A 24,061-nucleotide genomic window follows, 5' to 3' on the forward strand; every position below is an offset into this window, starting at 1 on the left:
GCTGAGGTGGTATGGAAGCCCAGGTTTCTTTCACAGTGGCCTTCAGCTCATCTGCATTTTTTGGTCTCTTGTTTCTCATTTTCCTCTTGACAATACCCCATAGATTCTCTATGGGGTTCAGGTCTGGCGAGTTTGCTGGCCAGTCAAGCACACCAACACCATGGTCATTTAACCAACTTTTGGTGCTTTTGGCAGTGTGGGCAGGTGCCAAATCCTGCTGGAAAATGAAATCAGCATCTTTAAAAAGCTGGTCAACAGAAGGAAGCATGAAGTGCTCCAAAATTTCTTGGTAAACGGGTGCAGTGACTTTGGTTTTCAAAAAACACAATGGACCAACACCAGCAGATGACATTGCACCCCAAATCATCACAGACTGTGGAAACTTAACACTGGACTTCAAGCAACTTGGGCTATGAGCATCTCCACCCTTCCTCCAGACTCTAGGACCTTGGTTTCCAAATGAAATATGAAACTTGCTCTCATCTGAAAAGAGGACTTTGGACCACTGGGCAACAGTCCAGTTCTTCTCCTTAGCCCAGGTAAGATGCCTCTGACATTGTCTGTGGTTCAGGAGTGGCTTAACAAGAGGAATACGACAACTGTAGCCAAATTCCTTGACACGTCTGTGTGTGGTGGCTCTTGATGCCTTGACCCCAGCCTCAGTCCATTCCTTGTGAAGTTCACCCAAATTCTTGAATCGATTTTGCTTGACAATCATAAGGCAGCAGTTCTCTCAGTTGGTTGTGCATCTTTTTCTTCCACACTTTTTCCTTCCACTCAACTTTCTGTTAACATGCTTGGATACAGCACTCTGTGAACAGCCAGCTTCTTTGGCAATGAATGTTTGTGGCTTACCCTCCTTGTGAAGGGTGTCAATGATTGTCTTCTGGACAACTGTCAGATCAGCAGTCTTCCCCATGATTGTGTAGCCTAGTGAACCAAACTGAGAGACCATTTTGAAGGCTCAGGAAACCTTTGCAGGTGTTTTGAGTTGATTAGCTGATTGGCATGTCACCATATTCTAATTTTTTGAGATAGTGAATTGGTGGGTTTTTGTTAAATGTGAGCCAAAATCATCACAATTAAAAGAACCAAAGACTTAAACTACTTCAGTCTGTGTGCATTGAATTTATTTAATACACGAGTTTCACAATTTGAGTTGAATTACTGAAATAAATGAACTTTTCCACGACATTCTAATTTATTGAGATGCACCTGTATGTATGCTATCAGGGTATTGTATGCCTACATGCCAGTCTCTGTTAGTCTAATTGGTCAGTGAAGATTCCTCAGCCATTAATTAACAACCTCTCAACCTTACAGGTGTCCCTATCAAAGGATTCCTACCTTGTGCATGGCAAACCTCTTCAACATTTATGAAAAAAGAAATACATGTCAAAAAGAAGAGCATAGGACGTTTCTACACTTTGAGGGATCCTAATAAGAGGCAGTCCACTTTTAATCACATGAAGACATACCTTTACCAATTAGTCAACCCCAAACATATTGAACTTGACCTAATAAATGACCTCTGCGTGTCATTTGATATCGGGTTTCCATATTCTGCCAAGAGCCAACACAAAAACATACTCGCGGTAAGAAATGAGCTTTGCCATATAATTATAATATATTTTTTAAGAATAAAATATCATTTTGATGAGCTCATACGCCTACAATGATGCAAAAATTAAAAAATTGCGATGCAAAGAGCTACACAGTACAAATATATTATTAAAAATCAGTTCAACATATTTAAACTCATTTAAGATAAGAAAACGGCATTGAATCACGTAAATATAATAAATAAAGCAGATATTGTTGGTGTTTTTGTGGATTAGACAGGACACTCATGTGACTGATTCTGGGAGGGTTTAAAGATGACTGGGAGCCATCTTACACACTCGCTTTACACCCCTAAATATATGTCACAGCTCTACACCTAAAACTCACAAATACAAACACACGGAGCTATTTTCAGCCACAGTAGGTGAGTACATATAAAGTCAAATTGATATGTACTACGGCAATGTTGAGTCCGATTTGACCTCGGTTTTGTGGGGTTCTTTGTGGCGTTGTGTTTACTCCCTTCTATCTTGGCTCAGTAACAGCGTTTAGGTAATCGCTTAAAACGGCGGTAAGTGTTAATTATACACCGTTAAATGTTTAGGATAGTAATGTTTGACCGTTCGTTGTGAATCTCTGCTAGATTTAATGCGCGTGCGGCCTGTGTGTGTGTATTCGCGAGCTCTGACGTGAGCTAACCAGCTCGAGCAATGTGAGATTATTTTTCCCGCAACGTTCAGCGATTTCATTGTCGGAAAAAAACGAAACATATCGAAATGGGCTTATTTTTTAAGTTTATTATTTAGTTTTACTTGTCTGTTCAAATGGGACGAACATCGAGCCGTCCGCTTTAGCTGCGTAGCTCACGTTAGCGTTAGCTTCGTGCCAGCGAAATTCACGTTGTGTGGAAAAAAGACAGTAAAATGTAACAATATCGCTATTGAAAGACATAACATTTATTATACTTGGTTATTTATATTAATTGGTTTTCTGTGTCTTAAAAACGATTTCTTTCAGACCGTCGATTAACCTTATCTTGAGCTAAACTGCATTTGCCGTGTCTTTTTAAATGTAACACGATTTCACAGCTGCACCTGTTTCACAGCAACACTATCAATAGTTTTAATAATAATAATAATAATTTATTATTATTAAATTGAGTTCTTAACAAATGCAGGCAAATTATTACTCTCCACCGAGGCCTGTCGTGTTGACGTTGTGCTGCTGCTGCTGCTATCATTAGATGTGGCATTTAATAGACACTAAAGTTTGATATTGTATACAAGTATGTCAAAAATGTGCATGTCTTCTAGGGTTGCCACGGTGTTACCGGTTTTACTTGGTACAAGGGACAACACCGGTGTGGTATTTTATACCGGGTAAAAGGAGGAAACATTATAAATGGAACTTCCAATATCAATACAATAGCCTAATAAATAGAATAGCCTTAAATAAAGAAAAGTTGCCTAATGAAGAGTTTGCGACCCATGATAAATGAACATAACGCATTGAAGCCAGATGTTCTTTTCCAACGTATCAAATTACACAGGCAGCAAAGTACGCGCACAGACAGAAGACGTTTAATTGCAGGTAGTGAATATAATGTGCATGGTGGGTAACTAAGACATCTCGGATTCAGAATGACACAAGTATTGCCGTTAGACACACAGACACGTGCTTGAAGAAACACACTTTATTATATTATTAAGAACAGATGACAGAAAAGCCGTCTATGCGCATGTCTGATGCGCTGTTTGTTCGGAGGCGTGTCTCGTGGAACACGCGCATGTAAAGGGTTCTCGTTCTTTCTTTGTTTCAGTCTAATGAAACTTTTTTTTATTTTTTTTTTATTTATTTATTTTTTTGTTGCAAGAATAGTATTGTCTATGAGAGTGCCGCAAATGACCTCAGACCGTCTCAACTCAGAGGTGCTTTGAGTTCAGTTTGCTTTATTTCCACAAAGCAGTTTGTTTTGAGAGCAACTCTACAGGGTCACTTTATATTAGACTATACATCTGATTAAATCACAAAATAATACAAAAACATTCACCTCGAACCATGATTTATATTTTAGTGATTATCATTATAATTGTTTACTTTTAGAATTGTTTTTAGATTTTAATTTGTATTAGTAATTTTTTTTTTTTGACCACTTTATTTTAATTGCTTTTGTTTGAAGTGCAATTTGAATTTAGAAATGTCTTTTGGTTTAAATTTTAGTTTTTTTTTTTTTATTTTATTATTATTTTTCAATGCAAAATCACTAAAGAAAGAATGTGATTGGATTTTTTTTTAACAAAAATATCGTGAACAAATTTCTTGCATATCACCCAGCCCTAGGAGGGAACGGAACAGAAATGTATTCACACATTCAAAGTCATTTCTCTTCCAAAGCAGCTAAACTGGGTCCTGGGATGAAGGGTAATAAAACACCAACAGTAATCCCACAACAACCCACAATAAGTGATGTATTTGCCTGGGCAACTAAATACCCGACCGGCAGCCCATGATGGAGAGAATGCACGGATGAAGTAGGTTCGATGCCAAAAAGATGTTGCCCTTCACAACTGTTGAAAAGCTATCGTTCAAAAAAGTTGAACAAATTTTAATTGCTCTTCAAAACGAATAACTGATTCATCCGAATAATATATTTCTAGGACTGATTATCCAGGAGGCACAAGGATAAAGGGACGTTTTAAATAAACATACAAAATTACAATGAATTTATGAATCTGTGCAGCCAATATTTCTAAAGTGTAAACATTATGAATGAAAATGTGCTCATTGTGATTTCAGATTGGATGGGCACAGTCTCGACTCTGTTTGCGGTCTCTTTTCAAGTGTAACATTTACAAGATACGACATCATAGACATTTCAAAAAGCGGAAAGCGTACAAGTATCACGATTCACAATTGTGATTCTCATGTACTTATTTATAGCCTAAACCTGAGCGTGATGTTAAATTCCTGACCTGAAGTGATGATTTCATGTCGGAGCCCGTCTCTCCGTCTTTTTAAAGTTGACCACATTTATGTCCACATCAGCTATTTAAGGTAATTATCTGGTTAAGACTTTATTCCGAAAGGTTTAAATGCTCCATGTAGTATTCCTCTGTTTGGAGGATAGATACAAAGGAACTGAAACATGCTCTTTTTTTTCTTTAAACTGCTACCTCTGGTAAGGCGCTATTTAAATTTGACATTTAATAATGATGAATAATGACTAAGTAATGGTGTCTTATCATAATTCCTGATTTATGGGACTTTGACCTGTTTGTAGGCTTTCTTTTTTTTTCACTTAATGTTTGAATTTGTATTTATTTGCTGCAAAATGTGTGCTTGACATTTCATCTTTCGATTGACACCTCTTGCCTTCAGAATAATGTTGTTATACCTGCACAGACAAACAAAAATTGTTTCATGCCGATATTAATATCTGAAATACCAGGAGAAACCACAGTTAACAAATTCCACAGTTAATGTAGCCTACAAATTCAGCTTCATCTAGTAAGAAAAAAATAATTAAATTTATTTTATAGTTTTATTATTAGACTATTATTCTGAAAAGGCATATACAAGGCATATCTTATTGTAAACTAAGTAACATTTAAAATGGTCATTTAGTTTTGGTGCACTTCCGGTTTAAGCCCCGCCCACATTCGGTTCTATCCGAATACAGAGACGGATACAGAATTTTGTCATAAACAGATACAAATACAGAATGGCTTCGCTGCACACACCTACCCCATAGTACCACTTAGCGTCCACTAAAGTTAGTTGGTTTGAACGTGAACACCGCACCGGTGTGAAAATTATGATATCGTGGCAGTCTAATGTCTTCCTTCATGGGACTGTTTTTGACAGCTTTGTTATAAATTATTTTGGGTGTTTGAACAGCCTTGTCACCTCTGCCACAGTAAGGCCTTTTCTCATGTGTTCTAAATGTTTTTCTTTGTTAGGCTAACTATTTGTACTGCTGCAAATCTACAATTTCCGTTCTTATGAACAAGCTGACTGTAGTGGTTGACCAATATGGGTTTCTCACTGGCTTATATCCAAATATACAGAGAATAATATAGTGCCATATGTACTTACTAATACAATTCAATGAGTGCATTAACAAGCACGTTCTTTGATTCAGCTTAAGAAGCTGACATGTTGTGTACATGTAAACGCAGGAAACAGCTTTCATTTTCATTCTACTTCACTCTGTTTACTTCCATTCAAACGCATCCGGAGACTGGAAACGCAAGTTCATGCGAAGAAATTTCGTACAGTTAAAGTTTGGCAAACTCTGGCCTGCGAATCCGTATGACGAGAGGAAGCATGACCAATAGAAGATCGAAATGTCACACGCTGAACTCTTGGCTCATTACAAAGAATACATGGGCCATTTCAGAGCTGCGTGTTTTATTGTTGCTGGAAAGTAGACGATATATTAACATTTTAAATAAAATATTATTTGTATTATTTACTTACACCAGAAGCCTTTCCTGCATAACATCATATCCTGGTCAGGGCTCGACAATAAGGACTGCCCGATGGGCCAGTGTGAGAGAGGTTCGGACCGGTTGCAAGAACTGTCACTTGCCCGATCAGGCCAGTGCTGCATTTGTAACGTCACTGTTAGCAGACAACGAGCGAACGAGCACAAAAAATACACGGAGTGAACAAAGTCTTCTAACTGAGCACTCGGTGACGAGAGAGCGTGATTTATATTTAGCTTTCAAAGACATGCGAGTGCATGATATACTGGAAGTGGTGAGGAACAGTCTCCTGAGCGCACGTGCGTGCAGACACAGAGCACGCTCTCCTAGAACTGTCCTCCCTCATTTCCAAGTGTCCTAGCAGCAGCCATTGGCATTATTAGGCCTTTTTTAGGAGGGCTTCAGCCCCCCTGAAGTTCTGTGACTTTACAATCAGCATGTAACTGTTCTAAACAGCTGCAGCACTGCACTTGTTTGAATTGAGGCACTTTGGTTGATTTTCCCACATGTAAAGAGTGACTGTAGTGTGAGCCAATAGCGTTGGAGTGTGGGCTGTGAAGGAGCATATAATTGGTTTGAGCCACTGAACTAATATGCCCCATTTCCTCATTCAATTCATGAATGAGCGAGGATCAGTGTCTTATGACAGATTGACAGAGGAGGCATTTCACTTGTTTAGTTCGGTAATCCCGTTTAACAAGGAGAGAAAGGAGCTGGGTTAATTAAGAGTAAAAGTGACTGACACTACAATGTATATTCCTTGATTATGCACAGCAGTTCACAAAATTATATGCTTTGTTGTCATTTGCTTTTATCAATGTTTTAATGACCCAAAACACATGAAAGATGTTGATTTGCTGCCACCTAAGTGTGATGTACAAAAACGGTTATCTGAATGAATCCGTAAACAAATCTGAACTAATCTTACACAGTTTTGATTGATTTTGGATTTTGTTTAGTCACAACATAATTCCCATAGTTCCATTTGTTATTCCATAGTTTTGATGACTTCACTATTCTAAAATGTGAAATGTTTCAGAACTTTTGACGTGTGTGTATTATAAAATAAAATAAAAAAAAAAATAAAATGGCTTTGGACACGATATTTTTAAGTCAAGATGTATCAGCTATTTCATTTTTGTTTTGGGGCCAGTGAAAATTTTGGCAGGGCAAATAAAAGTCTGAAGCACTGGCCCGACTGGGCCAGTAGAAAAACTCCTTAACGTTAAGCCCTGCTGGTGTTTCATTGTCATGTGCTCAACATCGTGTGACCGCCCCTTAAGGTGTTTACATGCCCATTACCCTGATTTCACGTTGCAAAAATCTACGTGTCTAATCAATTTATTCTTGCATGGTTTGTGACCATGCACTGATAAAGGAAAGCCATTTAATGCATTTAAATGACCACACACTTTGTTGGCCTATTAAGCATAATCAGTGTAAGGACGTTCATGTAAATGTGCTTAATTACTCCGTTCACTAAAACCTTTATGACAGAAATTCTCTATCCATTGACTTTTTTTTTTTTTTTTTTTTTGTGTGTGCACTTTACACAAATGGACACTAACACTTTAATCGGCCGAGCAAACGCTTTTCTTTCAATGCTTAATATCATCCGAGTAATCTGTTTGGGCATGTGCAAAGATGTGCAGTCCAGATCTTCCTGTTGAATAATGGAAATGTGCTGCATTAATAGCACACCTGCTAAATTACTTGCATTTGTCACTTTCTGTGGTTTTGATTGACATTGAAGATGCTCTTTCGCCATAATATGCCCATAACAAGATCACTCGGCTCATGCAACTGCAATTCCCAAGCTGCGGGACTTGCTCCCAGATGACCTACAAGCATTTGATTTGATTAGCTCTTTAAAAAGTAGGCTATTCCAAAGCACACCTTTTTACTTGGTGAATGTTTATGTGCATTTGTGTTCTGTAAAGCCCTTTCTAAACACAGTTATAGCATCTTTTTAAATGAAGTTTTTACTTTCTCACACAGGCGGAAAACCTTTGAAATTGTTGTCGATGCATAGATGAGAAAGGAATGGACAGAAAATTCGAAAAGACTTGCACCGGCTTCGTGGACCCTGGTCTTTGAAACTTTTGCAAAGGAGGGATTCATTGATTTGTGGAAGGATAATTGAAGCTAATCTTCCTGCTTCTAAAATCTGTGACCCAGTTGCTTGAGTGACATTCATATTAAAATGTTCCACAAGAGACTTGCATATTGAGGAACAAGGAACTGCTTGAAAATATTGCTTTACATTTTTTGTGTGCTTTGGATGCTTAGTAAGCTGTGGGAAGAGCAACTTGCAAATTGTTTTGCAAGCCCATCAGGATAAAGGTATCTCCATTGTTGTTATTGTTGCTCACTGTTTGGAAGAGAGAATATTAAAGTCATGAGTACAGCCAGAATGGAGAATCCAGTGATTCTGGGACTGTCGAATCAGAATGGTCAAATGCGAGGCTCTGTAAAGCCAGCAGGGGGCCCTGGAGGTGGTGGAGGGGGGTCCCAAACAATGCAGCCTGCCCAGGTCAAGGCCTCCAGTACAGTCATCAATGGCAACTCCCTGCCAGCACCCACAGCCAACACCATTATCAAGTAAGTCCTGGCAAAGAAGTGCATGTCGTACAATAAGTGCTAAGATGATTGGCATAATTTGGTGTATATAATTCCTGTTAGGGCTGGGGATGACTGGAAGAAGAATCTAAAGCTTCCTCCAAAGGATTTGCGCATGAAAACTTCAGTAAGTAGATGTACATGTGTAACAACATGATCTGATGATGGCTTATGAAACGGAATCCTTTTTTAAAGTTCTTGTTGCTGTCTGGAACTAATGCATTTATTGTGAAATTTCACAGGATGTGACGTCGACCAAGGGAAACGAGTTTGAAGATTACTGCCTGAAACGAGAGCTGCTTATGGGCATCTTTGAAATGGGCTGGGAGAAACCGTCACCTATACAGGTAAGGGGCAAAAACATTTTTGACCAAATTTATACCACTTACAAATATATAGACATTGGTGGCCAAAGAGGTAAAATATGCTTGGAGAGAGCTATCCGTTTGCATAATCTTTGTAAGAACTAACATGTAAACGTGCTCATCAATTACTCCGTTCACTAAACAAATCTGACAACTGAAATTCTCCATCCATTGACAAAGCTGTCATGTGTCACGTTTTTTGTTGTTTTTTTTGCAATTTACACAAGGGGGAACTAACATTTAATCAGCCAAGCAAATGCTCTTTCTTTCGATGCCTAATATCTCTAAGTGTCCTAATATCAGCTGAGTAAATACCATGTGAATGATCACTCTGTATTAGAGTTCCTTGCAGCAGTCAAAAAAAAAAAAAACTCTTCTACACTGCCTGGCCCAAAAAAAATGTTGCATGCTCTAAATATTTTGTTGGACTGCCTTTAGCTTTGATTACAGCGCATTCGTCGTGGCATTGTTTCAACCTTATACAACGTCACAACATTCATTTCCATCCAGAGTTGCATTAATTGTCCCCGAACCACATTATAGCGACCACGAGGAGGTTACCCCATGTGACACTACCCACCCTAGCAACCGGGCCAATTTGGTTGCTTAGACCTGGCTGGAGTCACTCGGCACACCCTGGGATTCGAACTAGCGAACTCCAGGGGTGATAGCCAGCGTCTTTTACCACTGAGCTACCCAGGCCCCCTCGAGATCTTATATTGATGACGAGAGAGTCGAACCACTTTGTAAAGTCTTCTTCAGCACATCCCAAAGACTTTCAATGGGGTTAAGGTCAGGACTCTGTGGTGGCCAATTCATGTGTGAAAATGATTCCTCATGCTCCCTGAACCACTGTTTCACAATTTGAGCCCGATGAATCTTGGCATTGTCATCCTGGAATATGCCCATGCCATCAGGGAAGAAAAAATCATTGATGGGATAACCTGGTCATTCAGTACATTCAGGTAGTCAGCTGACTTCATTTTATTGCCGCATAATGTTGCTGAGCCTAGACCTGACCAGTTGAAGCAACCTCAGATCATAACACTGCCTCCAGAGGCTTGTACAGTGGGCACTATGCATGATGGGTGCATCGCTTCATGTGCTTCCCTTCTTACCCTGACGTGCCCATCGCTTTGGAATAGGGTAAATCTGGACTCGGACCACATGACCTTTCTCCATTGCTCCACATTCCAATCTTTATGCTCCCTTACAAATTGACTTTTTTCTCTCCTCTCGATTAGCCTCACTAACAACTGGCTTTCTTGTGGCCATGCAGCTGTTTAGTCCCAGTCCTGTAAGTTCTCGGCACATTGTGCTTGTAAAAATGCTCTTACTTTCACTTTAAAACATAGCCGTGAGTTCTACTGTGGATTAAGAAAAATAAAATATAATTTTTTCCGACCACATTTCTTCTGTGAAGCTGATGGTTCACCACTATCCTTCCAGGTTTTAATAAAGCATTGGACAGTTCTTAAAAGAATAGTTCACCCAAAAATGAAAATTTGCTGGTAATTTACTCACCCTTAGGCCATCCAAGAGTTGAACAGAACAGAATTTAAGATTTTTAGGATTTCATTTCAAGCCTCCTCTAAACAATGCAAGTGAATTGTACTTTTTTTTTTTTTGATGGTCCAAAATTTATATTTAGGGTGCATCAAAATAATCCACATGACTCCAGTCGACAAAGTTCTTCTGAACCCAAACGATTTATTTGTTTAAACAAAACAATACTTGTATACTTCTACAAATGTTTGCTTCCGTACATCTGTGACGTGCGCTCATGAAAGGGATGACAAGCTCGTTGGTAAGGTCACATGGAGGAGGCAGGAAGCGCGTCATTGTTTACAAGAGGAGCACTGTACAAAAGTTTAGTTGTCTTTGCTGTAGATTTGTATAAGTGTATTGTTCAAAATGGTTGTTTGGCATGTGTATCTTGGGTGCTTCAACCTTCAGAAGCCCCAAAGAAAATGCACGCCTGGAAAAATATTAACTTTTCATCAATTGCCTAAACATGATCATGAGCGATTGAAGCTCTGGCTTATGGTTTATATATTTTTTTCAGTGAACTCGTATGTGTGAACTTTGTCACGATTCCCTTGGGCTCTGCACCTCCCTCAGCGCTCCGCTCCTCATCACTCCGATTTCTAATTCACCACACCTTCACTCAGTTCACTCACTCATCACTGCCTGCATGAATAACTCACCTTCACGCCACTTCACTGTGAAGTCTCACACAAAGGACTCTAGTTTGACCACGCTGTCTGTATTTGCTCTGTTTAGTGCTTACCCTGCTGTTTCTCCTGTTACCTCTTCAGTTCTGTGGACATCAACCTTGTGAATCCCTCTTCAGTTTGAGGATTCTCTTCTGTGTGATATCACCTGTACCATTGATCTCACTGTGTGAATCTCAGTAAATGCTCTCGCACTTGGTTTCATTAACTACAACTTGTGTGGCTTGAATTCCTGACAGTCATATAGCCTATTTATTTCTGCTAAAGAAAAAGCACAAGTAAATAACGCAACGGCATTGCTCCGAAATAAGGGTTGGTTATTTAATGCAGTTTTTTTTATTTAGAAGTTATTTTATATCATTTTGGACTTTTGGTTTGAATGGCACTTGGTCTGTGCGCTGCAAGTTTCTCTTGTAAACAATGACGTGCTTCCTGCCTCCATGCGTGACCTTACCAACGAGCTTGCGTCGTTTAGAGGAGGCCTGAAATGAAATCATCAAAACAGAATAAGATTTTTAGGAAGAAACTCAGATATATCTTGGATGGCCTGAGAGTAAGTGAATTATCAGCAAATTTTCATTTTTGGGTGAACTATTCCTTTAACCCAATTCATTATTTCAGCAATCTCCTTAGTTTTCTTTGCAGGCCAATGATCTTCCACGACCACGGGATACGTCTTCCAACATGGTTGTTTAAGAAATGAGAAGCTACACACTGCATCAGTTAGGGTTAAAAGAATTGTTGCCAGCTGAAACTTATTAATCACTGCAATAATGATCTAATCATTAAGTATCTGCTTGTTTAAATTCAAATGGTAATTTTTTTTTTTTTTTTTTTTTTTTTTTTTGGGGGGGCAGGTAGTGTATTTCATACTGTTAAAGGGGTGGTTCAGTGAAAACATTCTCTCAGGGCTCCAGACTGCGACTAATGGTCACAAATGCGACCCAAAAATAATTGATTGCGCCAATTTAACATCTAGTCACCATTGGCAACTGTCGGGTTGTGCGCATTCAAGTGCAGTTTCATCGAATCATCTTGTGAGTTTTATTGAATATATTTAGAGCACACACAACCAGTGTCTCGCTCCACATTTCACCTGTTCTGTTTCTGACAAGCTCGCTGCACTGCATGCAACAACAAACCCAGGGCAAGAGTGTCGTGAACAAACGACTCTTTTTGAACCGTGTCATTCATGAATCACCTGAAAAGAACTGAGGGTTTGAACTCAGGAGCTCAGGTTAGCAGTTTGAATCAGATTCACTTTCTCAGCGAATCAGCCATCAGTGTCCTCACATCTGGGTGTGCAGACATTTCAAAATAAGAGTCACAAGTGTATTTCGGGCTTCTTTATAATTAAAAGTCCTGTATTGTACCTATTATTATTATTATTATTATTATTATTATTATTATTATTTTTTGGGATTGGAGTAGCACAAACTGCATCAGGAATTTCTTTCAATTTGCACTTGTGTCTGGGCCATCCAGTATCCGTAAAGAAAGACTAAGGCAATATTTTAAAACAATTTAATATAAACATTACACGCGTGTGTGAGATGAATGAGATCAAGCTTTTGACACTTAGGACAATTGAGGGACTTGTACGCAACTATTACACAAGGTGCAAACATTCATTGATGCTCAAGAAGGCAACACTACTATATGCATATGATACTTTATGTAATGTAGATTCTGAAGAGCAGTACTAAATAAAAAATATTTTCTCATTTGTATAAAACGTTTGAGACAAAAGGGAATGCAAACTTCTCAATATATTGTTTATTAAACCTCAGATTAATGGGTAATATGTCTTTAGCTTTCTGTCTTGTTTCTGAACAGCAATCTAAATCGAGCAATTCTGTGATTTGGTGACTAAGGAGCCAAATGGCTGTTTTTAATGTTTCAGTTTAGAAGCCAGTGGCTTCGAAGTTGTTTTTAGTCTGGAGCCCTGCTCATTTACTCAACTCGTATGACTTTCTTCTGCGGAACACAATGGAAAAGCAAGCTTGTTGCAAAAGCTAAGCAGCCAAACCTTGTTGCTGAATTTAGAAATGTGCAATTTAAACATTTATTTCTCTTAGAGAAACTGACTTTAGACTGTGTTCAGAAATGGTATCTTGTCTGTCAGTGACCATTCAGTATCTCCTGTATGACAGAAGTCTGTTTAATCAGGCCCATCTGCTCATTACTGTGTTCCCACTCATTCCTGCAGGAGGAGAGCATTCCCATTGCGTTATCTGGGAGGGACATTCTGGCCAGAGCCAAGAACGGCACAGGAAAAAGTGGCGCCTACCTCATTCCCTTACTTGAACGCATTGACCTGAAGAAAGACAGCATACAAGGTAACTGGATTCGCCTGACCTAACTAATGGGGAGATGTTGGGTTTGGCATCTTCAAGGTGATAACAGACTGCAGCGGTGTTTACGTTTTTAATTTTCACTAAGTGGCTTCATGCGCTAAGCATATGAATACTTGTGACTTTGCAGCATTGGTCATTGTGCCCACTAGAGAACTGGCTCTACAGGTGAGTCAGATCTGTATCCAGGTCAGCAAACACATGGGTGGGGTCAAGGTCATGGCAACTACAGGTGGAACCAACCTCCGTGATGACATTATGAGACTCGACGAAACGGGTATGTGGACTTAATTCCCAAACCCCTACCACCAATATTATTTGAGCTGCTTTATTCTGTACAAAAGCCTTGGACACATGGATTACAATTTTCCCTTTTGTGTAGTGCATGTTGTCATTGCCACTCCAGGAAGAATTTTAGACCTCATCAAAAAGGGAGTGGCCAAAGTCAGCCTAGTACAGATGATCGTGTTGGATGAGGTGTGTGAAATAAGAACTTTTTTTTGATTGGCTTGTAATATGGTTGCAGTTACATAAAGTACTTCAGTACTTGTGGTATGACAATTGCATAAAGTTTTTTACTTTTTTTTTTTTTATTATCCATGTGTTGCTGAGTAGGCAGATAAGCTCCTGTCACAGGACTTTGTTAAGATGATGGAGGAACTTTTGAGCTGCTTGGCCAAGCAAAGGCAAATTCTACTGTACTCTGCCACCTTCCCCCTGAGTGTGCAGAAGTTCATGGTAAGCCCACTGATTCAGATAGTGAAGTGATTAGTTTTTATACTAATCCTATGCTGAGGTAATTGTATAACTGCCATTTGTTAAAGAGTCATGCCTCAACTTGTTGTTTAATAGCGCCACAGTGTTTACAATCGGCCTACGACTGGCTTGCTTATAAGGCTGGGAAAGTGTTTTACCATCTAAACAATTAAACATATCGCCTTTTAATTGTCTTGTTTGCTGGTGCCATGTTCATTTTATGTGACGCACACTGATGTTCTCAGTGTTGGAAAGTATGACTAATTCTATGCTCTTGTTCCCCTTAACTACAGAACTCTCATCTGCAGAAGCCCTATGAGATAAACCTGATGGAGGAGCTGACCCTGAAGGGGGTTACCCAGTACTACGCCTATGTGACTGAAAGGCAGAAAGTCCATTGCCTTAATACTCTCTTCTCCAGGGTAAAAGCCTTTGTGGCATTTTGCATGGCATACTTTTACAGCTTTTCATACCTGTATTTTGGATGTCTTTTTGAACTGTAGACTACAATGTGTATAATCAGTTTTTGATGGTTTGTGTTTGTAAATGTTTTTTTCAGCTCCAGATCAATCAGTCTATAATCTTCTGCAATTCATCCCAGCGAGTGGAGCTCCTGGCCAAGAAGATCTCTCAGCTGGGATACTCTTGTTTCTACATTCACGCCAAGATGAGACAGGTGGGTGTAAAAGGTGCCTGCCGTGTTAACACATTTCTGTTGGCAGAAGTTTGTAAAGGAGCAAATGTTTTTTCTCTAGAATGTATAAAAACTATAATTTCCATTTGTTTGGGCTGGTAAATCCTACATTTTAACAATCCAGAATTAACATTAAGTATTTTTTCTTGTCCTTGCATATTGTAGTTTGCTAATGCATGTTTTCACTTTATTTTAGGAACACAGAAACCGCGTGTTCCATGATTTCAGAAACGGCTTATGTCGAAATCTCGTCTGCACTGGTAAGGGCAGTTAGCAGTCTTTGTCAGAGTAGTTACTTCTGTTTTGTGTTTTTTGCCTTCACTAATATAGGCACTGTCTCTGGCGCATATTTTATTGGATTGTGCTAGTTTGTAATTGATTTTGAGGAAATGATTTTATTTGGTTAAAGTCAGACTAGAATTTTATTAAACTAGATTTTAAAATCTATATTTGTTTCAGCCACATCACTGTACCTGGTTTTCAAACAGTCACTTCTGTTAAAACAGAATTTGATTCTCCTGAACCATGTGTTGAAAAATTGGACGAAAGTGTAATTTTGCCCCTTAAGTTCTTGTAAATATTAAACCAATTTTCTGCACCTTTACCTTCAATCAACATTATTTTGTGACCACTTGAAATGTTTCTCTGTGTAGATCTCTTCACAAGAGGAATTGATATACAAGCTGTGAATGTTGTGATCAACTTTGATTTCCCCAAACTTGGAGAGACTTACCTCCATCGCATTGGCAGATCTGGTTAGTAGGAAGCTCTCGGTGACCTGAGCGTCCCATCACGTGCACACACTTCCATGTGATTTAGCTTCGAGCGACGTTGCGATCTAGAAATGCCACGGTTTGGTAGACAGACTTTTGATAAGGCAATAGTGTTCATGACATTTGCCTTCTCCCCACAGGTCGATTTGGACACTTGGGTCTTGCCATTAATTTGATCACATATGATGACCGCTTTAACCTGAAAGGTATTGAAGAACAGCTGGGTACTGAGATCAAGCCCATTCCCAGCAGTATTGACAAAAGTCTATATGTGGCCGAGTACCACAGTGAGAGTGGCGAAGAGGTTAAACTGTGAGCAAAAGAGGTGAGTTCAGTCAAGACTAGAGCTAACAGTACAAGCTTCAATGCATGAAGCCTTTGTAGAGAAGTATTGTTTTAAAGGTCTTTTCCTTGGAAAAAATTTTACGTTTCACTGAGTGTGTGCGATCTAACTCTGATTATGCTTAACTTGACAATGTGTGTGATCATCAACATCTTAAACAGTGTTCTCTTACTGGGGTAAGATCATAAACTGCTTAACCTTTAAGCTCTGTTGGGCCCTGCAGAGAAATCAAAATATAACTACAGTTTCGACCAACACAGTAGGTATTGTTTTAAAGCTTAGCTCCTTTACAATGCATGTAGGCATTATGACCAAAACTGAACAAGTGCTTTGAAATTTGCAGACAAATCAGAAGTGTTCTGTTTGAATATTTTAGTAATTTTGGACTTCAGAGATTTTTGTAATCTGTAAAAACATAAAACTGATCAAATAGCCATGTCGTATGTCGTTGGAAAGCTCTGAAAGAATAGAATATAACCAGCCTGTTTGTTTCACACAGAAAAATATAGCGAGTAATAGCCAAGTATCTCTTTGACATGCATGTTACATGTAAACAGGTGTTGCTTATGCTGCATTTTCACTTTACCTTTTATGAAAAATAAGCAAAACCTAAAATCTCACAGCATTACTTGGTGTTTATCTTTAAAACGAGCCCACACACAAGATAATCGAATGCATAGATCATTAGATAATCCACACGAAGCACATAATGTGCTATCTGGCTAAAAACACTTTGGCTTTCCTGGATCAGATGACTTCATTGGAAATGTAGTACTGCAACCAGAGGTGGAAGCCATCTAAATATGGCAGAGAGGATCGTTCACTCTAATTATTAATGGCCACCAGGAGATGGCACCAAGTACATGATAGACGCGATAATGGCTCAAATGACACAGAATGGAACTGAATGAGATCTCATTACTCATGCCTACGTGCTTTGAGAGAGTATACCTTTAGTTGTTGTATTTGCATGTGTAATTAGTTCTTATGTACAATTGTTTTATTTGTTTGGAGAGGCTTTTGGATACTAGGATAAATTATTTTTGTAATGCTTTTAACTTTTGTTTTGTATCAACACAAGTACAGTTAGTTGACATGATTGGGAACAAAACGAGCAGTTTTTCGGAGCTACCTCCATTTACACCCTGAGATATAATATAAAATCAGAAAAGGTGTGGTTTTGCAGTTTCTTGATAAATTCATCATCTATATCATGAAAATATTTGAAGAGTTTTCTTAAATATACAAAACTCTTGACTTTTAAGCCTATAATTTTGGGTATGCCACTGAAACGGGAAATCTTAAACTCCCTCAGAGCTTAGTGTGAAACAACCTGAGGCCTGTACCATGAAGCCTGTTTCGTGAGCACTGGGTGTTTTGGTACCATGAAGGCTGGTCGACTTTTAGCGACATTCATAGCCATAGTAACTTGCGCTACACGGCTAACCTGCTCCATAGCAGGTCCGTTCTGGGTAACGGAGTGCTAACAGATACTGTCATTCCAGCGTCTCTTTAAGCCACTTTATAAACAATCCTTAATCCACAAAATCGACTCTTCGTGATAAATTATTTGAAAGTCTAAAATTTTTGGCAGATGGAGTCTTGTATTTTATTTAAATGCACTATAATTGGTTTTAATTTACCTACTACTCTAGCCATAAAATAAAAAAAATCCATGACAATATAAACATGATTTAATATTCTATCTATAAAATGGCTAGTAAAATGGATTAATATAATACCTGCCATTAGTGATCCATTTTAAAATATTAAAAGCTTAATCTTGCTACAAAATAGCGAAATGGATGAATGTTACTCATTTCTTTCACAGGCTAGAGAGGAAAAAAGTTTCACATGAACTTCAATATAAGCAGTACACAAAATACGTCTTTTAAAAAAAAAACAAATTACTTATTGCATAGAGTATTCCAAATGCTCACTTTAATTATTCAGTAGTAGCCTGCATTAAATGATTGAGCTTTCAATTTAAATTAATACAATTTTTTGTTTTTTTTAAGATTATAAAATTAAGCCTGTGTGCTTTTTGTGGACACATGACTTCACTTACGGATTGATATATCAGCTGTTATATTTCTCAAATTTCAATATTTGATTCCAGAAGTCCTGTTAGCTCTTGCATCAACCGCAGTGTTTTTTTCTTACTGTCTTTAATTTCTTTATAATTGTACTAGTGTCCGACCGATTATATTGGTCGGCCGATATTAGCCTTTCACCGATATATGTAACAGATTGAAAAGTAAACATCAGAGCATCTTTTTGCAGCTCAGCAGTCAACAGTGCGGTGGTGGATTGTGTCTGAGTGTTGATTTCACGCTATGTTATAACCTAGTTGGTGAGAGACAATGCTGGAAAGTAAAAAAAAAACAATGTCAGTCTTTTACTCTCAGTGACAACGAGCTTTATAGCTAACTAGCTAATCACACAGTTACTTTCATTGTTGTCAGCTGAGTGGAAGCTAATGAGTAAATGTATTCGCCAAACTTTTTTGTTCAGGATTCACAGTTTGTCATTTGCATTTATAAAATGTAATATTAAAGTCTGGTTTTCCACCGTTACAAAGTTCAGGGGAAACTTTCATAGCAGAAATATGGTGTAACACCGCTGTCGCTCTTTTGTCTGCAGCATTAATATAGTCAGCATTTGGCTGATACTAAACAGTACTGATGTTTTAGCTATTTATTGTATTTTTATTTTCTCGGTGTTCATTTCTAGAATTTGTTGACAATGTATAATAATAATATCATTCTTTGATTTAAAAAAAAAAATATTGAAGAAAGCAGCCTTCTGAGTACCTTTTGCATAGTCATATCGGTGAAAAATCCACAGAAAAGGTCTGTTTTCATTCCAGCTCTAAAATTAACTATCGGCCACCATTTTGATGAATTTTCCCTTTTTAAAATCGGTATCTGTCTCAAAACCCATATCGGTCAGGCTCTAAATTGTACAGTGATACCTTTTACTGTGTAAATCATGTTTTCATGATGTCACGGTGATCTCTAGTGCAGTGTAAAGGTTTTTTTTTTTTTTTTGTAATGATCAGCCTTTATCAGGAGAGCTAAATCCCACTGACTCGCAAATATCTCTCTCTCTCCCTCTCCATGTGTCACTCAATTGGCTGTTCGCTGCAAACGTCACTCATGTTCAAAGCTGGAGTTGATGAGCAGCATTATGGTACCAATTAACCCTGATTGGTTTGGTTTTGTTAACCAATCCTTCAACCCTGTGTTTGTACAACTAGGTTGATGGTATAGGCCACTGGTCTGCCCAATTTTTCACTCTGCATGAAAACACCTTTACCTGCTTTCTGACTGTTTATTCAGTGTTCACGTGTTGAGTGCTTATTTTCATATGTCAAAATGTCAACCTGACTTGTGGTTTTCTTGCATTATTGGATCTTTTGCACATGTATCTTAACCCGATAAAGGAAAATCATTTAAGGTGGTTACATGATCGCACATTTTTGGCTTAAGAATAATCGATGTGAGTGTGCATATAAACGCACTCGATGTCAAACTGCTATCAAATAATCAAAGTTTGTTGCTAAGATGTTTGATAAGACTTTTTTCTTCTCTCTCTGCCTCTTTCAGATCACCAATCCTTTGTCCCCCTATCCCCCCCTTTTTTTTTTTTTTTTTTTTTTTTTTCCTTCCCTACTGTGTCTAGGGAATATTTCTCTTTTCTTCAACTATCTTCCATCTGTCTTCCTCTTTCTCCCACTTTTTTGTTTTCTTGTCTGGTGCCACCGCAAGGAATGTGATGTTGCGACTGCCCAATAATCGTGAAGGACTTGTGGCCTAATACAGGACTGCTGCACAATTATTCCACCCTGAAGACTTTCAATCACTTAATGAGGAGGGAAAGAGGGGAAACGAGGATCTGAATTATCAACCGAGGGGGAAAAAAAAAAGTGACAACTCATCGCCTGCAAGCACATCCTCAACCTGCACTCACTCTATCCCTTTTGCATCTTCATGTTTCTAGTCATTTGAAACAAGTGCCTTAACAAGCAGTTTAACTTGTTCAAAAAGTAATAACCTGATTTTCTCTTTTCGCCACTTTTTGAGACTAGATCATCTTGTTTTTCTCAAGCTTTTGCATAGCTTGTCAGCCCCCCTCCCATTTGACATCAAGAGATCCATTTTGCAACTGCCACCCTTTAGAGTTTTAGGGCAATTATTATAAAGAACAGGATTTTGCAGCAAAAGAGCGGTGAGGCAGCATGTGTTATTGTGCGGCCTTTGGCGTACTTGACTATGGTGTGAAGAGAAACCCCCTGGAGAACTGCGACGATATCAGTGACCAGCATGATTGCAGTGATATGAGGCTAATGTTCCTGTGGCAAGCTTTCAAAAGTCCCGCAAGGCTCTCAGTGGCTTTTTCCTTCAACTGCTCATGGAACATGCCATGCCTCTAGAGACCCATAATTCTTTCCCCCTCTGTCTTCAGTGGGCCAACACTAAGAGGGACTTGACCAGACTCAGACCAGCCTTTTCTTTTTGACTTCAGTGCAGTTTCGCATTCTTAATGGGTAGGCACTCTGTCCTAAATGTGCCATTTATACAGATCTGGGCACATTGTAAACATTTTGTAAATACTTTAGTTTTTTTTTTTTTTTAATGGATTGTTTTAAAATGAGCTAAAGAGGCTGGGTGACCATTAGAAGTTGTTGAAAAGATCTTTTAAATATAGGGTTCTGTCAGCACTGGATGGCACTATTTTGTTTGCGTATTCCCTTTTTGTTTTTTTTTTTCTCCCCTCCCCCCCAGTTGGGAAAGTAAAGCCAAGTTTATACCAATATAAAATTGGACCTTTTTTTTTTTTTTTTTTTTTTTTTTTTTTTAAATCCCCAAACTTTGTTCAAGAGTCTATTAGAGTATGAGCTTGGAGACATTGTTCTCAAGAATATTGTTTGAGCAGGTGGTGCAGTCGTTCAGATTTGCACTTGTGTGTTCTAAATTATTAAATCTCATTCGTTACCCAGTGTTGACAAAGTTCCTGACGTTGGTTGCTCAAATGGCCTCTTAAGAATGAAAACATGAGGCTTATTTGCTTTCCAACCTTTTGCTTGTAAAATTGACTTGAGGCACTCGGCAGGGTCCCCTAGCCGGGGTGACTTATCATAGAGGTAATTTAATATTTTCATCATGTAATAGTGCTACTCGCTGCAGTGCAGCTCAAATTGGCAATGTACAAAATATTGAATTTATAAGCGAGATGTGTAGCTGTTACATGGGTCTGTGTTCACTGCCATTGGCACTGGGACATGATGACTTTAAACAGACCATTGGGGGTGGGAGGGATTGAAGGACTTGGATGTTCCTCACTGGAAAAAGGAAAAATGGACAAAAATCTAAAACAAACTGGATGCCAAGAATTATAAACATTGGACTGTCATAATGTAGCGGCAAAGAGATCTAGTGCACAGTAAGTCAACTGGCCTTTTTGTAATAAGATGCTGCACAGACTTAACAGAATCTAAACCTTTGTGTTGTGGGCTGCACTTAGTTTGAACTTTAGTTCAGGGGTTGGGCAATAATACGGGCTGCACTTGTGCTAAGGGCACTTTCTCTGTAAGAACAGAAGTGTTTAGACCGACTGGGAAGGTTTTTTTTTTTGGTGGGGGGAGGGGGGGTGGTTTGGAAATACTGTGGCAGGGACATGGGTATTTCATGGGTGCTGATAACCAAATGATTTTTTTTTTTTTTTCTTTCTTTGCAGCAGAATATTTATCTCCCCTTTCCCCCAAACACTAATAGCCTTTCAAGATTTGAGTGACAATATTTTTTTGCTGGGGATTGACAGTGGCTTGTTTGAGACACTTTAGCCCATCTGCTGCTTTTGGATAAGTTGGATGTTTTGACCCTTAAATGTTTGAGGGTTATATCTTTATGGGGTGGGTAAGAGTTGGGAGGGATGCAATTTTGCCTTTTGTGATAATTGGCACAGAATTGACCTGAAATTAATTTTACTTTGTGCGGATTAACGTGTCCCCTTTCAAAAATCAAATACAGGTGAGATGTTTCTTTTATAAATTGGATCAGCATTGTTTACTGGGAAGTGTCACAATTAGTTTTTCCAACAACATTTTAAGCTAAAGGTTGTACTTAACACATTATGAGCAAAATTTAAAGTTACTGTGGTGTTTGGGGACCCCCTTATCCTTTTCGAAAATTTGCAACACTTTCCCAGTAGCATTGCTTGAATCTAAGCTTGTATGCTCTTCTCTATAGCACATTACCTCTCTGTGTGCACATAGATGCCCCACCTTTTTAGTCATCTTGGTTTCTTTTGGGGGCTATTTGATTGCAAGATCTGCTCTAGAGAGGAGTATACGAGTTTATGGGCTCTTTGGCAGCAGCCTGGTGTTTATTTTTCAAAAACCACTTGCTGTGAAAATCAGTTTGTTCATGACCTGTTGTAAATCAGCATGTGATTGTATGTGCTTGGCCTTTTCCGAAGTGGTTGGGGTTTTGGTTCTTTTATTTTTCATTTTTTACTTTAGAAGAATGAGGTGGAGAACATCTCGCCTGTTCCTATTTAAAACCTGGAATAATCTCATCTTCAAAATCCACTCATTCTTCAGGTTTTGTTAATATTTTTTTTTTTTTTTTTTTTTTTTTTAATTTTTGGGTGGGTGGGAAGGGTGTTTTGCTGCCCTGATGTATCTGTTTCTTAATTCTGGACACTTGGCCAGTTTACAATAATCAGCCTGTTCAGTCTCGCAGTGTTTGGATACATCAGTCTGGGTTTGTGGGTGGGTAGGGGGGAGGGAATGGAGAGAATTGGGAATTAAAAAATTGAAATCAACAATTCAGGAGTTCTGGGTAAGGAAAATTCGATCTCTAAACTTTGCCCTTTAGATTTTGGATTTTTTTTTTTTTTTCTTTAAGTGAAAATCTATTGGATATTGCGTTTTTATTAAAAAAGACCAACCAAATTTATTCAATCAAAAGTTTGAGTTTTGTTTTTCTTTTGAAATTGGGCAATTTCAATTGGCATTGTTCTCAGTGATGCTACATTTTAAAGATTGAGGTTTTGTGATGTGTAAATGCAATGGTTAACATCTGTGGTTTTTGTTTGAAAATAAAGCTCACTGAAGTTCCACTTAAATGTGTTTTAATTTGTATACTGTGCAAGATTGATGTCAGGAGTGTTCACACATGAAGGAAATTGTTTTTCATAAGAAAATTAGAGCATACAAAACATGTTTCTTCAACTGTGGGTGTTTTCAGCCCTGTGAATTTCTAGGTTAAAATCTGTTAAAACATTTCTCACTCCCCATTTTGTTTGACAAATTAGTGTATTGTTGTATCCTTGTTCCAGACCCAGACTTGCAATAATACATTTTCAAAATCCATTATAAAAAAATGTAACGTTTAAAATTTAAGTTTATGTACTATAATCTATAATTATGTTGGCTTGAAAGCCAACATACTGATTCTGTTTAAACTTAGTGGTGCTTGCAAAGCATCACTATTGTAATCTCACATTAGATTACAAATAGCCAAAATTGTCAAAGCCAACATACTGATCTACTATTTAAGCTTATTATGTTGGCTTGAGAAAGATCACTATTGTAATCTCACATACTTATTATTCTTATTCCGTATAAAACTTTGGCACCTAACTTGTCCCGCACCATTTGTAGGAGACCCATGAATTAACCGGCCTATTGCTATGACATTTCTAAGGGATTTGGGGTATGGTGCACCCCTGGGGGGCAAAAAACTTCCCAAAAATTTCCCATTGGCATACTATGGCAAGGGTCTCACCCATGAAAAAAAAAATTTTTTTCCCCTACTATGGCAGTCAATGCAAGAAAGTTGTCAAATCATATCTCCCATTCAGAATC

General features: G+C 38.4%; 1 protein-coding gene across 1 annotated transcript; it reads left to right on the forward strand.

Moving 5' to 3' along the window:
* The first annotated feature begins 1,863 nt into the window (after positions 1 to 1,863).
* On the forward strand, positions 1,864 to 23,319 carry LOC127455716 (probable ATP-dependent RNA helicase ddx6). Its single transcript, XM_051723788.1, has 14 exons — positions 1,864 to 1,987; positions 8,049 to 8,651; positions 8,733 to 8,796; positions 8,912 to 9,016; positions 13,478 to 13,607; positions 13,753 to 13,899; positions 14,005 to 14,099; positions 14,238 to 14,360; positions 14,672 to 14,800; positions 14,938 to 15,054; positions 15,269 to 15,332; positions 15,726 to 15,827; positions 15,986 to 16,170; positions 19,797 to 23,319. The coding sequence occupies exons 2-13, from the start codon at positions 8,449 to 8,451 to the stop codon at positions 16,159 to 16,161; spliced, it is 1,455 nt and encodes a 484-aa protein (XP_051579748.1). The 5' UTR covers positions 1,864 to 1,987; positions 8,049 to 8,448; the 3' UTR covers positions 16,162 to 16,170; positions 19,797 to 23,319.
* The last annotated feature ends 742 nt before the right edge of the window (positions 23,320 to 24,061 follow it).

This window comes from Myxocyprinus asiaticus, chromosome 18, assembly GCF_019703515.2.
Source record: "Myxocyprinus asiaticus isolate MX2 ecotype Aquarium Trade chromosome 18, UBuf_Myxa_2, whole genome shotgun sequence".
NCBI classification, from domain to species: domain Eukaryota; kingdom Metazoa; phylum Chordata; class Actinopteri; order Cypriniformes; family Catostomidae; genus Myxocyprinus; species Myxocyprinus asiaticus.